The sequence below is a fragment of the Xenopus laevis genome, chromosome 9_10L, assembly GCF_017654675.1.
Source record: "Xenopus laevis strain J_2021 chromosome 9_10L, Xenopus_laevis_v10.1, whole genome shotgun sequence".
Classification (NCBI taxonomy): Eukaryota; Metazoa; Chordata; class Amphibia; order Anura; family Pipidae; genus Xenopus; species Xenopus laevis.
In genome coordinates this window covers 98,050,823-98,067,822 of record NC_054387.1, presented here as the reverse complement: position 1 = coordinate 98,067,822, position 17,000 = coordinate 98,050,823, and the positions used below count along the sequence as shown (strand labels likewise).

The following is a 17,000-nucleotide window of genomic DNA, read 5'->3' as shown; positions in this document are numbered from 1 at the left end:
TGGTGTTGTGTGTGAGTCCCTTGTGTATGGTATCAAAGAGAGATCACAGGGTTATTGTTGAAGTCTCACTGTTTTATGTTGATGCCACACAGGACATTTTGACGCTGGAGCAAAGCAGATCATCTCCATAATTGTGCCTATTTTAAGGTTACCATCTTTTTCCAGGGGCAATTCAGGGTGACAGGGAAACACTAGCCCCTTTATCTCTTATGGAGAATGCAGACATTGACTGTTTGTTTGTTTTTTGGCTGTCATCTTGGCTGCGATGCTTCCGGGGTTTGCACTGGTGACAAGGAATTCATTTAGCAAGTACAATATGAGTCAGTTCAGGAGGGAGTGAGTGAGGGGATTTTTAGGGGGAGTTTTAGGTTGTCCTGTCCTAAAATGTTTTTGTTTTATTTATAGTGCTATAATTAGTTTTTAGTGTTCCTATATATGCACAGCATTTTATTCCCACCCTTCCTTCTCCACCCTGACTTTCCTGATTTCAAACAGAAGTGCTTTTGTTCTCGGTTGTTTGTGTAATCTTGGATGTAATGAGGCGTCAAAACCACAGGGCAGGATTTTTTTTAATTTAAAAAAAAGTTTTAGGCACAGGCATTAAAAAAAAGAAGAAGTCAGGTATGAATAACCTCAGTATTGATATGAAATACCCCAAATATTCCTCTTGATTTTCGTGGCATTCAGCAGGATATACTGGTATCAGAAATCATAAGGTAGTAGGTGATGTAAACATTAAGTTAGATTCACAAATATACAACAGGACTGCGTTTCAATATAAACTTAGGGGCAGATTTGTCAACGGTCGAAGTGAAAATTCGAATTAAAAAAATTTGAATTTCAAGCTGTTTTGTGTACTTCGACTAGGGAATAGTCCAAATTCGCCATCTAAAACCTGCCGAATTGCTGTTTTAGCCTATGGGGGACCTCCTAGTATTTGGAGTCAATTGGTGGAGTTTGAAAAATCTAAGTTATTTTTAGATTGAATATGATGTTACTTTGATTCGTACCATCGAATTCGAATGACAATGGTCTATTCACCCGAAAAAAACCTTCGATTTCTAAATAAATTTTTTATATTCGTATTTCGAAGTTTTTTCAATTCGAAATTCGACCCTTGATAAATCTGCCCTTTAATGTCAGATTTATTAAAAGTTGATTTGCAAATTTTTTTCAATGAAATCATTTTTTTATGAAGATTTCAAATTTTACTTTATTTTTGCTGCCATTTTTTTTTTACTTAAAATCCAGGAGCTCTTACCTGCCAGTATACATTCAATGCAATAGGTACATCATTGTTTGTTCTGAAAATATCTCTGCTGCTATACTTACTCGAGAATTCTCAGCTTGCTTTCCCATTAAAGTCAATTTGACCCTTATCTTAGAACGTGAGAACAATTTTCATATTACACATAAAGGAACACTAACACCAAAAAAATGAAAGTGTTTTAAAGTAATGCCAATATAATTTAAGGTTGCCCTGCACTGGTAAAACTGATCTGTTTACTTCAGAAACTCTACTATAGTTCATATAAACAAGCTGCTGTGTAGCAATGGTGGAAATTCAAAAAAGGCACAGGTTAAATAGTGGATAACAGATACAAGTATGGGATCCATTATCCGGAACCCTGTTATCCAGAAAGCTCCGAATTATGGAAAGGTCATCTCCCTTAGATTCCATTTATTCCAAATCTAAATTTTTCAAAATGATTTCCTTTTTCTCTGTAATAATAAAACAGGACCTTGTACTTGATCCAAACTAAGATATAATTAATCCTTATTGGAAGCAAAACCAGCCTATTGGGTTTATTTAATGTTTACATGATTTTCTAGTAGATCCATATTACGGAAAGATCCATTATCCAGAAAACCCCTGGTTCCGAGCATTCCTCTTTTTTGGGTGACCAATCTCCCAAAAATTCAGATTCTAGCCGGCGGGAAGGCATTTTGGGAGGAAACTTCAGTGACTTCAGAAAACGAAGGGCTCCGAGTGCCATCCCAATGTTAATTTAGATTCTAGACGGAGGGAAGGCTTTTCGGGAAGATTAGTCACCCGAAGAAGAGGCGAATTATCACCGGGCGACTAAATCTCCCCGAATCTTAAAATGGCCATAGACGCACAGATAATACTGTATGAAACAAATTTTCGGACGATATTCGGAGTCAGAGTGCTCAGTATGGTGTGAGAAGAGCCGACCGATATCCGCAGAAGACTTGGATATTGGTCAGGTCGTTGATCGGGCTGGATGAAAATTTTTGAAGGCACCCATACATGGGCCATTATTAGTGCTGAATCGTCAGATACAGGTAGAATTCTTTTGTTTCTTACCTGTATATCTGACGATTCAGTTCTACACTTGTGTATTGAAATGAAAGATGTTTCTTGGAAAGATCTTTTCCAAGAAAGATCATAATTGTTACATCTATGGCCACCTTTAGCGTGTGCCCTTACCCTAATACTTTTATGTTCTACAGAGCTTATCTACCATCTGCTGTGTAACCTGAGCCTTTTCTCCTTTGAATGGCTGCCCCCATTGCTACACAGCAGCTTATTTATATAAACAATACCAGGATTTTTCTATCATTGAGAGGAATGAAAAACATTGCCATATCCACCTTATTTTGAGATAATGGGTGCTACGCTTTGTCTCTACAGTTTATCAAGTGATGTATTCCATTTGTTGTCTGTATGTTAATTTTATAGGGGCAAATTCACTAACCGGCAAAAATTCACCAGCTCTGGCTTCGCGCACATCGCAACACTTCGCCAGGCGTAAATTTGCCTGGACAACGCAGTGCGATAGCGAAAATACGCTCAGCAGTTCGAAGTTACGCTAGCGTTGGCTAATTTGCATACAGAGTGCAGTTAAAGTACAATGGGCGTATATGCTGCAGCAAATACATTACACTACACAAGGCCAGGGAACCTTAATAAAATTATAAAAAGTTGTTATATTGCCCTACACATGTGCCCACAGAGTTTAGTTTATGTGCCATATGTTATCAACTGTATCAAATGTTTCGATCTTTTTCAGCGTTTTTTGGGACTTTTCAACTTTTTTTTGAGGAACTCTTATCTACTCTATTGTACTTTGCCTGGTATGAGGTGGCGAAGGCAAGTCTGGCAATAGAGGTAACGGTCAGTAAAATAAAAAACTTAGTGAATTTGCGTAGTAATGCTCTTTTGCCAGAGCAAAGATTCGCCTGCTGTTAGAGTGCAAATTTGCGCCAGAGTCTATCTCTGGCGAAGTTATGCCAGCAAAATTATGCCAGCGACCGTTAGTAAAACGGCAGTGCCGAAATGACGCCACACTGGCCAATTTTCGCCAGCACTAGCCACTTCGCTCTTTAGTAAATAATGTGTGGCTGTTTGTGTGTCATGTGCTAAGATTAACCTATGGACTGCGGCTGTCTGCACTTCATTTGCATTTGAGCTCAAGGGGTCCGACTTTAATATGCTTATATATTATTTATTACTTAATTACTCTTATTATTATTAATAATAATAATAATAATAATTACTACTTAATGTATTACATTCGGGGTTTAAATTATAGGAGTTCCTAGTTGCATGGGGAGAGATTGTTGGCATGGGGTGACTGGGCAGTGAAGGGAACAATAATAAGAACTTGCTGGTTTCATTAAAAAAACACACCACACACAGACAGAGTTGCACAGTCTCCCTATTCATAAGATTTTTCGACATTCACATTCCGGTGACAGTATCCCTTTTCTAAAAAAAAGTGCCAGTTTCCTAAGGGTTATTGAGGGCATTTGTTCAGAGACTGCTTTGAATCAATATTGATTTTAAGGCTTCCCAGTATTCAGCTGTACATGGGAAAATAACCTCCTTGTTTCTCTCCTGCATTCTCCTCCCTGTTTATCTGAATCCAGGAATCCAAGTTGATTTCTCTCATTGACTGGTTATCCTTCCGTTGTCGTAAGAAACACTCCTTAGAGGAGGATTTTGATATCCGCCTGCTCTTAAACTCCTAATATAAATAATTCTTTTTGCCATGTTTTAAAGTCACGTTTTCGTTCAGCAGGCAGTTTCAGCCTCCAAAATGTAAAAATGGAATCACTCAAGCATGTTTTACATAAGGATTTTTTTTTTCTAAAGAAAGTACAGGTATAGGATCCCTTATCCGGAAACCCGATATCCAGAAAGCTCCGAATTATTCCATTTTATCCAAATAATCCAAATTTTTAAAAATGATTTCCTTTTTTTCTGTAATAATAAAACAGTAGCTTGTACTTTATCCCAACTAAGATATAATTAATCCTTATTGGAAGTAAAACCAGCCTATTGGGTTTATTTAATGTTTAAAAGAATTTCTAGTAGACTTAAGGCATGAAGACCCAAATTATGGAAAGATCCATTACATGGAAAACCCCAGGTCCTGAGCATTCTGGATAACAGATCCCATACCTGTACACTGAAAACTGAATAGTCACAAGGGATCTTATAGGCATTTAATGGTATAAATAGTTTGACATATAAATCTATGTACTACATAGCTGCTGATAAATCACATCATTCTATTTTATTGCTGGTTTATCCACCCACCTTGCTATAGGCTTGGAGCTTGCTGCAAATGTATGCCCTTGACCTCTGTTTATACAGATGCTGTTTATTTATGGGTTAATTTATGGGGCACCCGGAACACACCACTCACTAATTGCTTTCATAGATATTATAAATACTCACTAACCCTGTAAAAGGGGTGGTTCACCTTTAAGTTAACTTATAGTATGTTATAGAATAGCCAGTTCTAAGCAACTTTTCAATTGGTCTTCAATATTTATTCTTTATAATTTTTAAATGATTTGCCTTCTTCTTCTGACTCTTTCCAGCTTTCAAAAGAGGGGGCACTGACCCCATCTAAAAATCAAATGTCTGTAAGGCTACAAATTTATTGTCAATTTTAATACTCCTCTTTCTTTTCAAGCCTTCTCATATTCATATTCCAGTTTCGTTTCCAAATGAATGCATGGTTGCTAGGGTAACTTGGACCCTAGCACCCAGATTGCAGAAACTGCAAACTGGAGAGCTGCTGAATAAAAAGCTAAATAACTCAAAAACCAAAAATAATAAAAAATGAAAACCAATTGCAAATTGTCTCAGAATATCGTTGTCTGCATCATACAAAAAGTTAATTCATAGGTGAAAAACCCCTTTAAAGATTCTAGGGCATTTGTATACCAGGCTCAGGGCCACCATAAAGGAGCCTTGGGTATTAGTCCACGATTGAGACATGGGCCCCCAGGAGGAGGGCCTTGCCAAATATGTAGAATGGGGAAATGGCGCATCTAAATAGACCATGCTCAATCTGCCCAAACCATGACATGTTATGCCCACCCTGATCTGCTTTAACCCTTTCCCACTTCCTTGACTTTTCTGCCCATTTCAGGATCCTAGAATCTGGGGGGGGGGGGTGTTTGTTGGTGCCCCTGACTGGAATTGGGCCCCTAACAGTATGTCTGTCTCCACTGGAATTGGGTCTCCACTGATGCAGGTCATGCACGGACCAGCTGTATTTGTGAATCTGTGTTGCCATTTCAAATGCCAACAACCAGGGTGTGTAAATTAGGTGTGGCTTGCAACATTGTTATTTTGAAGGTAGCCATATGTAGGCTACAGTTATAAAAAAGCAAGGATAAATATGCGAGTGCTAGGAATTATTGTAATCAAGTCCCTGCCCCAAAGACATTACAATCTATGAGGAACAGGAGACAGAAACCAATTGGGAGAGGGAAATTCAAATGTAACACTATCATTGTAGAGGAAAATAATGTTTTCTATAATGATAATAAAATGATAGTAAAATGTTAGTGTCCATCTGGACTAACTGCAGCTGTTAGCATCTGTGTTTTACAGGGGCTTGTCTTTAAAGGAGAACTAAACCCCCCTGCAGCTGGGGCCCCCCGTTCACCTCCCCCCTCCCTGCTTCCTCCCTAGGGATGTAGCGAACCGCCGATAATGTGTTCGCGAACGCCGTTCGCCGAACAGTTTGCGAACTTCGAACATCCGAAAATCGTTAGATTCGACCGATCGAAGGATTTTAATCGTTCGATCGAACGATTTTCGTTCGAATCGAACGAAAATCGTTCGATTTTAGCGATCGAATGGTCGAATGATTTTGACGCGAACGCCTATTGGCGAACGTCGCGCGACGTTCGCGAACTTGCGGCGGACGCGAACAGCCGATGTTCGCACGAACAAGTTCGCCGCCGAACAGTCCGCGACATCCCTATTCCTCCCTGCATGGTGTTGTACTGGAATGGGTGTCCCCTCTGGTGACACTGACCAATATATGCAGAAAAGTGCAGGGGCGCCATGTTTTCTAACTTCAGTATCTTCTGGATCCTCTTCTTCTTCCAACTGCACAAAAGCTGAAGTGTCGGTGCTCACATAACGAAGATGCTGAGGCTGGTGAACATGGCACCCCTGTGCTCTGCTGCTCTATTCCGCATGTGCAGGTTGGTGTTGCTAGAGGGGACACTTGTTTTTGCATGGCACTGTGTGGGAGGGGAGGGGGCCAGTGTGGATTGTGCCTTTAAATGAAAATATATTTTAGACTTAAAGAGGAACTATCACAAAAATTAAAATTTAATATAAGCTTCATCATTCTGAAAGAATTTCTAAATACAATTAATTAAATATTCTGTACTGTTTCTGAAATAATCAAGTTTATATTGACTATTCCTCTCTCAGCATCTGTTTCTCTTCATTCTGTCTTCATGCAGGAGTTGGGTGTCAGATGAATGATCCAATATATCTTATGGGGAGGCTTCCTTTCCTAGCAGATGAATTAGAGCTCACTCAAATAACTGATTCCAGTACAAGCAAAATCTAACAAAATAACTGCCTTTTGCACAAATTCTGCATGTAGAGAGACAGGATTTCTGGTGATTTTAATAGAGTGAGCTCTAATACATCTTCTAGGCAAAAGGAGCCCCCTATAAGATATATGGGATCATCTGACACCCAACTCCTGCATGAAGAGAGACACGATGTCTGGTGATTTTAATAGAGTGAGCTCTAATACATCTTCTAGGCAAAAGGACCCCCCCTATAATATATTGGTTCATTCATCTGACACCCAACTCCTGCATGAAGAGAGAATGAAGAGAAACAAATACTGAGAGAGGGATAGTGAAGATAAACGTGATTATTTCAGAAACAGTACAGAATATTTAATTGATTATATTTAGAAAACTTCTTATTTCAGTATGCTGAAGCTTATACAAAATTTTAATTTTCGCGATAGTTCCCCTTTAAATTGCAGGCACATAAGCTTTCACTTTTAACTGCAGGAGCATCCATTCAGAATTGTGCACTTATAAATTAGACCCCGGCCGTTATAAAATGACAGCACATTTTCAGTAGCGGTTATCAAACTATATTGCAATGGTTATCCTCTGTATTTAACTACGTAGGGCTTGTCTAAACATCCAGTGACAAAACATAGAGCTGTGGATTTAATCCTGGAATGTGGTGTAAATCAGTGGGCTTTTGCTTAATCTATGAAACTATAACTGTCATACCGGATAGGTGAGCTTTATGCTTCTAAGCACCGTGGATGTAGAAGTATTTACAGTGCTAAAAGATTAACTCTAAAATAACATTACAAAAGTAAACTGCAGTTGGCACCGTTGTTATATAAACAGATATAATGCACAACGTATAGTTTTGTGTTTTCCTTATCTTTTTGGCAACTGAAGAAAGCAGGATTAGTGTAAATACTACGAATGTCACTGTGTGTGTTTGCCAAAAAAGAGGGCAGCTATATGGTTAGCAGGGCTTAAATTTCCCTATTTTTTCCAAACATTAAAATGCAGGCTGAGTAAAGGAAAAATAACTAAAACTTTGTTACACACTTGTTAAAAAATGTTAAATTAGTTATTTAAATATGTAATTATAGAAAGGGCTACCTGTCCAATTGCTAAGAACAGACTTGTGAAGAAGCATGCATGGCGTTGCAGAAAAGTGAGTTTTGGCTGACATCAGCTATATTGTTTCACTATTCGGAACTGACAGTACAGACAAGTAATACTGTTAACAACTGCAGTGAAAGGAAAGTATACCGCCATTTTGACATAAGCTCATTCAGCTGGTGCAATGTTTAAAAAAAAAAAAAAGCATAAACACTGAACTTCCAATAAATATATTTTCTTTACAGACACATACTTGATTGATTCCACAAATCGAAGGGAAACCAAGATTGTCTTTTGCAGCAGGAGCCAATTCCCCACCCCCTTAGGCTTACAGTGTAATGCAGCCCCTCCCTCACATTGTTCCTTTGGGAAGTGATGGATTCTGGGATTTGAAGTCTTTCTGCTTTCCAGAGACTCTGTGCACCACCCACTAAAGAAAGCAGAGGGACTTCATGTTAAATAATCCCTCCCTTCACAGTGGCACAAAGGTGATGAAGGGGTTGTATTACACTGCGAGGAACTGGCACTAGCACCAATGTTGTGAATTAAAATATTGAGTAGTGACTTGTGTGAAGCACAGAAAAAACACTGCATTGTTGGGAATAAATGTCAGATTTGGCCTTTTTTTGAAAAGACTACTTTATCTGCCCGTTGCACTATATTCCATTAATATATGAGCCCCCGACAACCTTGTAATGTGAGTAACATGTATTAGTGTGGAGCTCAGGTACACAATGACAAATAGTTCATATTTAAACCTAATGCAGAAATGCTCTGGAGAGTAATAGGATGACATTTTACTTACTAAAGGTTGGAATGCCCTGTGTTTAGAATCTGTTGTAATGTTTGGAAGAGCCCAGGCCAAGCTTGGTGCCATTTTTTGTACTAAATTGTTCTTCTACTGGAATTCAGTGCTGTTTAGTCTGCATGTGCGCACTTCACTTTTATTTTTCCTATTTTCTTCTTCTGGAAAAGTGAGCATTATATATTATATAAGAAACGGTGCTGAGCTATAAGCAAAGTTCCTCTCACCACCCATGTGCCTGATTTCAAAATGTTGTTCATATTCAGGGACTAATGACAGCCACTTATGCATTTTATTTTTTCCTTTTACAGCATAAAAGTGAAAATGACATCAAACCCTACATCTCCAGGTACTTCTTCTGACAGTTCCCCCATATCTCCTCAGTCTCCACCCAGAACCCTTAACCTGCCAAGAACGAGAGACCGTTCTCCATCACCTATGAGAGGTCACCTCATTCCTAGCCCTCTCCCCACAAGACGGACAAGGACATTTTCTGCGTGAGTACAATGTGTCTTGATACTATTTTGCCATACAGCTATAAACTATATTTATAAACAAACAGGTAGGGATGCACCAAATCCAGGATTCGGCCTTTTTCAGCAGGATTTGAATCCTAATTTGCATATGTAAATTAGGGGCGGGTAGGGAAATCTGGTGACTTTTCGTTACAAAAGAAGAATGTTTTCCTCTTTTTCCTTTCCTGCCCCTAATTTGCATATGCAAAATAGGATTTGAATTCGGTTTGGTATTCAGCCGAATCTTTCACCAAGTACTCAGGAGATTCGGCCGAATCCCAAATAGTGGATTCAGTGCATCCCTACAAACAGGCAGTTTAGAGATACTAGAAGAATATAGAAACGAAGGTTAGTGCTACTGCCACATAAAAATAAATAAATGTGGTACCACTTAATGAAGAAGTATTAAATCAAAAATACCAATTGACGTAAAGAATAAAGGAGAAAGCACTCACAGTTCACCTCAGTCCCAAGGTGCAAAGTCAAATTTACTGTGTCCAAACGGAATGTGAGGGTCTCCAAAAAATACAAAAACAAATATAAAAAAGTAGAAAATGTAATAGGACATGATACCTAACGCGTTTCGTGCCTATTGGGGCACTTACTCATGATCCTATGAGTAAGTGCCCCATTAGGCACGAAACGCGTTAGGTATCATGTCCTATTACATTTTCTACTTCTTTTTTATATTTGTTTTTGTATTTTTTGGAGACCCTCACATTCCGTTTGGACACAGTAAATTTTAGTTTAGAGATACGCCAAATTCAGGATTTGGTCTGGGGTTCAACCAAATCCCATCACTTTTTGCAGGATTTCAGATATGGCTCACTCTTTAGCTTTTCAATTCAGTTTGGCTGTTGCTTTAACTTTAAAGGAGTCCTCCAAAAAAGACTTTTTTCTTTTCATAACAAAAGAAAATATTATTTCAAGTAACTTTCCATGATACATTACTGAAATATTTTAAAGGGCATGTAAAGTCTAAAATAGATTAAGGCTAGAAATGCTGTATTTTGTATACTAAATATAAACATGAACTTACTGCACCACAAGCCTAATCAAACAAATAATTTATGCTTTCAAAGTTCAATCTTGTAACTTTGTTAAACATCTTTGCCTGACCCTGACCCTGCACGTGCTCAGTGTGGTCTGGGCTGCTTAGGGATCGTCATAAACAAAAGAAAGTAAAAATGGGATTTTATTTTTTTGCCTTTACATGCCCTTTAAATGGACAGTATACTTTTTAATTTAATAAACATGTTTTGTTTTTTTTTAATCTATGTCACTAAACAAGAAAATAGAAACAGTTTCCTATAAGTACTTCCTAATCCTACAGAACACAGGAGAAGCTGATAAAACGAATTGCCAGTCCACTGAGAATCCCTCTGATAATGAGCTGTTCAAAGGCTGCGCTTATAGAAGGGAGAGGTGGGAGGGTGGGAAGTTCAATGAAAAAAACCTTTTCAATAAGGGCTTAGAATAGCAAAATATCAGGAATACATTTTTTTTTCAAGTAAATTTAAACCCACTGAAAATTTTAATGAATGTGTGTTGGAAAGTTGGTCGGAATTATATTTTCTCTGGTGTGATCCTCTTTATGGGTAAAAAGGTCCTCTGCTATTTGTCTATAATGTCCTCTAATGTACTTGTAAAGTGTAATCATGTCCCCTCGCAAGCGCCTTTTTTCCAGAGAAAACAACCCCAACCTTGACAGTCTACCCTCATAATTGAAGTCTTCCATCCCTCTAACCAGTTTAGTTGCACTTAGTCTCTGCACTCTCTCCAGCTCATTTATATCCCTCTTAAAGGAAAGGCTTGCAGCACTTGGGGGTGCCAAATGTTAGGCACCCCCAAGTGATTGCAGTTACTTACCTGAAACCCCAGACTGATCTTAACGTATTATGATTACGTTAAGATCAGTCTGTACAAGGGGCGATAACCTATTCCTTGTTTTCTGTTTTTGTAGTATAAATCTTAACCTTAGAAATCATTCCACTTGTAATATGCACTTATCAATGTCTCCTTTATTATAAACAGAACTGTACGTGCTTCTGAGGGACCTCTGTCTAAAGGAGTCTGCAAATGTTTTTCACGTTCCAAAGGTCACGGCTTTATAACCCCAGAAGATGGAGGACCAGATATCTTCTTACATATTTCTGAGTAGGTGTTGGATTATTGAAAGAATTTTTCATGGCAATATAAAGGTATTTCCTTTACAGTCCCATATCTCCATTTCAGAGGTGTGTGGTTCTGAATATCAATAAAGCATACCTACATGCCCATAGAATATTCTGAGACAGAGAGAGATGTAAAGAAAACTTGAGGCTTGTCCTATGGGCATTAAGTACCAATCCTATACACTGAACTAATGTTGAAAAAAGGGTATACTGCCCCTTTAATTGAAGTTTTGCATAAGGAAGGTGGCTAATTAGAAAGCAGGGGTCGTTCACATTGTCCTGAATGTGTCTATTGCAGCCAGGGGAACCAAGCGGCTGTTTATTTGTCTCTCTCTCTTGGTGTTTGCTGGGAAAGCTCCTTAAGCTTTGCTGCTTCTTTTGCATCATATACAAGGACTGGACGAAATGACTCATGCCGCAGCCCTATAGCCCTCATACTCATTGAATGTTGTAGTAGTTGTGTTTTAGTGTCACCTTCTTTTGTGAGTACAGGTCCCAATACTCTCTGCTTCAATTAAAGGGACACATTCCACCTAAACACACATTTGTTAAAACGAGCACATTAAATAGGACTTGTGTTGAAATTACATTCTACTGATTGTTTTAATTTAAAAAAAATCCATATTTTCCTATTTTGTTGCCATTATAAAGCACTCATTTGAAGGTTAGGCTATATTCACTGGATTCCCCTCCCCCTTCCTTTATAAACAGGGCAATTTGTTCACAGCTCCGTATCAACTAACAAACGTCTCCATTATCTAAGCAGCAGCCTTTGAGCAGTTCATTATCAGGGGCTTCCTAGTGGACTAGTAATTCGTTTTTCAGCTCTTTTGAAGTACTTTGGGACCAGAATTAACAGGAAGTACTAAAGTGAAAGTGCCGTCCTATTGTTGTTTAGTGCCAGACATAACAAAAACTAGACATTTCTTAGATTTGAAACATTTTATTTGTTTTTTACAGTAAACAATAAAAAATCAATATGATAAATAGAATGTAGAATAAGAAGATGTGTTGCAATTAATACAATGACATATTATACCAAATTAGACATTTCTTAATAAAAACAATAGGCAAAAAGAATGTTCAGCACAAGTCCTATTTATTCAGCTCATGTTGAAAAGGGGTGTATACTGTCCCTTTAAGATACCCCCTCACTGATTATGCTGTGCCAGACGCATTCAGTCTCTCCTACTATGGGAAACATAATGAGCACAATCCATCAGACTAGAAAGAAGAAACAAACAGATGAAGGACAAGGGGCAATGAGAGACTGAGGCAGGGTCGGACTGGACATGGGGGGCCCATCGGGGTAGCTATACTCCGGTCCCCCCCGAACGCCAATGCGCATGCGATAGCGGCACAACAATTAATTTTTATTTGGGGGCCCAGACATTGGGGGAGGGGCCAGGACATCAGAGGAGGGGGGCTGGGCCCACTGTTTTTTTCCCGGTTTCCCTCCGGCCCATTCCGATGCTGGACTAAGGTTGAGGGTTAAGATGGCCATAGACGCAAAGATCCGATCATTCGAATCCTCAAACTTTTCCATCTCCCGACCTGCCGCTAACCATTCCAATCAAATAAAGTAGAAAAGAACAGATCAGTCGATGTTCTGCCCCTGACAGCAATCGTACGAAAGTTATGTCCGACCAAAGCTAATGACAGTCTCCCACTGAAAATCATACGATCGGCAATACACGCAGAGATATTACCCGCAGCCGACAGAAATCTTTTAACCTGTCCGATCTCCATGGGATGAAAAATGTCAGGACTCTCCACACACGGTCCGAAAATCGTTACGAATTGAGGATTTGTACGATCGGATGTTTGCGTCTATGGCCAGCTTTAGTTGCACATCTTTGCACTATAACCTCATGTTGGATGTGAATATCTCACTCATTAGAATTGAAATCCAAAAGTAAAGATGTAAACAATCGTTCATGATAGGGTTGCTTTGTACAGCATTATCCTGCGCCAGCTCATCAGACCTACAAATCCTGAGGTTCACTGATCAATTAAACGTGGGCACCCATTGGAGCATGGCTCATGGAACTCCAGCTTACAGTCTGCCTCTCAGTGTGCTAATCTAATATACTGCAGCAGCATGTAGAATGGTTAGCCTGTGGGCAAGGTGATACCTGCTCTGTGTCTCCTGTTACATATCGTAGGTTGTTCCCAGCAATGAAAGCATCCTGATAATTGTACAGTGTGTCCATTCAGCTGCCACTCAATACAAATCACTCACAGATCATTCATAGCACACGCAAGTGATCCCCACTGTCCCAACACATAATAAACCGTTCCATTAGCAAATGAAGAAAACAGGATGTTATTTTTATGCCAAACGTATAATCGTTCTCCTTTAATTGTGATTTTTCCTTCAAAATAATGTTTTTCTCAGATTCCATTTAGAGCAGGAATATTGACTAATGCTTCTGGGAGGCTCCAGCCATTACATTCTAATTGCATTATTCCACTGTTAGCCAGAGAATGCCTCTCACTCCTACACGGGAGCAATTTAGAACCAGCCTTCCGATACATTTTTTGTTTGTCTTTGGCTGCATTTCAAGTTCTGTCAAATCATTGAGTTGGTGAATCTGATGATTATGAAGGTTTAATCGTATTAAAGAGGAACTACACCCAGATTTTAATTGGTTTAAATGTAACTGAATCTGCAAACAGTAATTGATCATCCCTTGTTGTTCTCAGGTCAAGTTGTGTCTCTCAATACATATAGAAATATATAGAAGTCTGTTATCCTCCAGGCCTATTAAACAATCACTAAAAGCAGACACATGAGTAAAATGAATAACTGGTGTCTGTGCCTTAACATGGCCGCCCACCACATGAAGCTCCCTGCCAGCAAGAGGGCCAGAGCATTCCATAAGTGGCTTTTTAAAAAAAATAAATAAATAAATAATACTATTGTTTCCTCTAACGGGGTGTCTGTATTGGCCCACACATCTGTTGGGGGAAACAATTTTAAGGTGATAGGTGTCCTTTAATCAGCTGTCTTGAACCACATTGTTTCCAGTGTCAGAAACACAAGCAGCCCCATAGCATAATAATACTACATTCATGAGATCCATTACCTGGAAACCCATTGTCCAGAAAGCCGTCTCCCATAGACTCAATTTTATCCAATTTTTTTAAAATGATTCCCTTTTTCTCCGTAATAATAAAACAGTACCTTGTACTTGATCCAAACTAAGAGATAATTAATCCTTATTGGAAGCAAAACCAGCCTATTGGGTTTATTAAATGTTTATATGATTTTCTAGTAGACTTAAGGTATGAAAATCCTAATTACAGAAAGATCTGTTATCCGGAATACCCCAGGTCCAGAGCATTCTGGGTATCAGTATTCATGACAATAAGTGTGGGTCTGCCATGCCATGTCTTCTGCATAACATTGGCCTGTATGGGAGGGTGGCACAAAAGTGGAAATGTAAAATAATACAAGAGGAAGTAGGAGTGAGCCAACTGTAATGTGGAAATATGTTGACTGCTTTTGATCAGCAGGGCCTGGACATCCTGCTAATATGGTTGATGCAAAATACTGGGAAATGGTGCCAGATAATCTGCTCTAGACCAAATCTTGCCAACAATTCATCTTCCAGCAGCCTCAAAAAGTAGCACAGAGTGGCACAATAACAAAAAAGTGAATGTCCTGTAATGGGCCAGTGAAATCCAATGGAGAATTTGTGGAAAAGTGTCAGCCAACTAGTGGTGTCCAACACGTGGTGCCTTTTACAGTCTGCAGCCACATTGTGTTTCTTGCACTTGCTACCTACTTCTGGATGGTTGCTTCATGTTTTTGGTGCTCCTCCTCTCCTCTTTGTTTCCAAATTGGTTGGCTCATTATCACCAATCATCTTTAGGTTTAGCTTTCTGCTTTCCTGTTGAGAGAGAGCTTTAGATCTGCAGGCCCCTTCTGCTAACAGAGTTCTCCTTCACACTCATGTTATCCTCCTTACTGTATGCTCTGGAGTAGGGCTCATCTCCTCCATAATGCACCTCCATAGTGTCCTGTGTACTTGAGGGTCAGCTCTGGTACCTTATTTTTTATCACAATTCAGAAAGGTACTTCAGTTTAATTCCTTTTTACCTTCTTGCTATTGGAGTTGGGTCTCAGCTACACTGTATGGATTCTGCAATGCCAGCACATGGAACAACTGACATAAATGTCTATTTTTTTTATGATGTGTTGGCAGCTCATGATACCATTGGAGCTCAGGGTATTCCTAGTAGACATACTCTTAAAGGGGACTCATTGCCTAAAAAATTATCCAAAATCCTATTTTATCACATTAGTCAAGCAAAATGAACATCAATTACACTATATAAATTATTTGAATCTTGTTTTCTTCAGTCTGGGAACTCATAATAATAGCAAGCAGACAGGAGCCATTTTGTGGACACAGGTATTAACGCAATCCTTCCAACATCTCAGAATCTTGTTTGTGCACCAGAATAGGGGACCCGATGTCCATCCCCATGCCCTGGTTACACAATTAAATGGTGAAGAGAACGGGGGAATGTGGGGAGAGCAGTGACATCGAGGAAGTGCTGAATGGAAAGTGAAAGTAATTGTCTGCCCCGCCTCTATGCCTAAGGCATAGTGGAGGGGCAGGCAAAATTTGATTGACAGCTGAGATGTTTAACATCTGCCATGTTTTTCAGGTTAAGAGCCATGTTTCACATTTAACTGCTTAACTTTTTTTATTTTTTTACCTGTCCCCCAACAGTATTGAAGGGGAATATGTCCCAATGGAGGGAGACGAAGTTACTTACAAAGTCTGCACCATCCCACCGAAAAATGAGAAACATCAAGCGGTGGAAGTGAAGATCACTCATTTAGCTCCTGGTTCAAAGCACGAAACTTGGTCTGGACACATAATCACTTCGTAAACAGACAGCGAAAAGCTGGGAATGTGTTACTGGTTCGTGTAGAGTTGATTCATTCCCATTGGTCAATATACCTTCAGATCACTGCTGTTAGTTCATATGAGTGAGACAATAACCAACAATAACATCAGTGAATCCCATTTTCTTACTGGCGGATAATTCACACAAGTAGGTAGAATACTGTGTCGTTAATAAAGCGCTTACAAGACTAGTGGGCTGGACCAGTGTGGGGATTACTTTATTGCCGTATGCTACTGTGGGTTTTTTTAGATTTAAAATCAAATATCAAAGTGAAAATCTGTATGTCTTGAAGTAAAATATTATTTTGGGGGTTTTTTTTTTTGCAGTTTTATTTGAAAAATGAGTCAATCAAAGCACAAACCATTTCAGCAGATTTGTTGGAGAATCTCTATTTTCAACCTATGGGGTGATAGAGCTTAGCAGCTGGTTTAAACCTACCATACATTTAAAAGAATTCTGTCCGAGGAAAACTTTTTTTTTTTTTTTTTTTTTTTTTACAAAATGCATCAGTTAATAGCGCTTCTCCAACAGAATGTTGCATCTGTTTTTCAAAAGAGCAAACAGATTTTTTTTATATTTTATTTATAAATCTGGCATGGGGCTAAACATGTTGTTACTTTCCCATATGCCCTTAGTCACGTG

At 39.0% G+C, this 17,000-nt stretch overlaps 1 protein-coding gene across 3 annotated transcripts in view; it reads left to right on the top strand.

The window, feature by feature from the left end:
• Positions 1-16,671, top strand: part of carhsp1.L (calcium regulated heat stable protein 1 L homeolog) — a 129,116-nt gene extending 112,445 nt beyond the window's left edge. For 2 of the 3 annotated variants that reach the window (XM_018234526.2, XM_041575707.1), the window contains exons 2-4: positions 9,055-9,240; positions 11,293-11,415; positions 16,178-16,668. In XM_018234526.2, the coding sequence (XP_018090015.2) occupies positions 9,055-9,240; positions 11,293-11,415; positions 16,178-16,340 (472 nt within the window). In that variant the 3' untranslated portion in view covers positions 16,341-16,668. 3 annotated transcript variants of the gene reach the window in all.
• Positions 16,672-17,000: the final 329 nt, after the last annotated feature.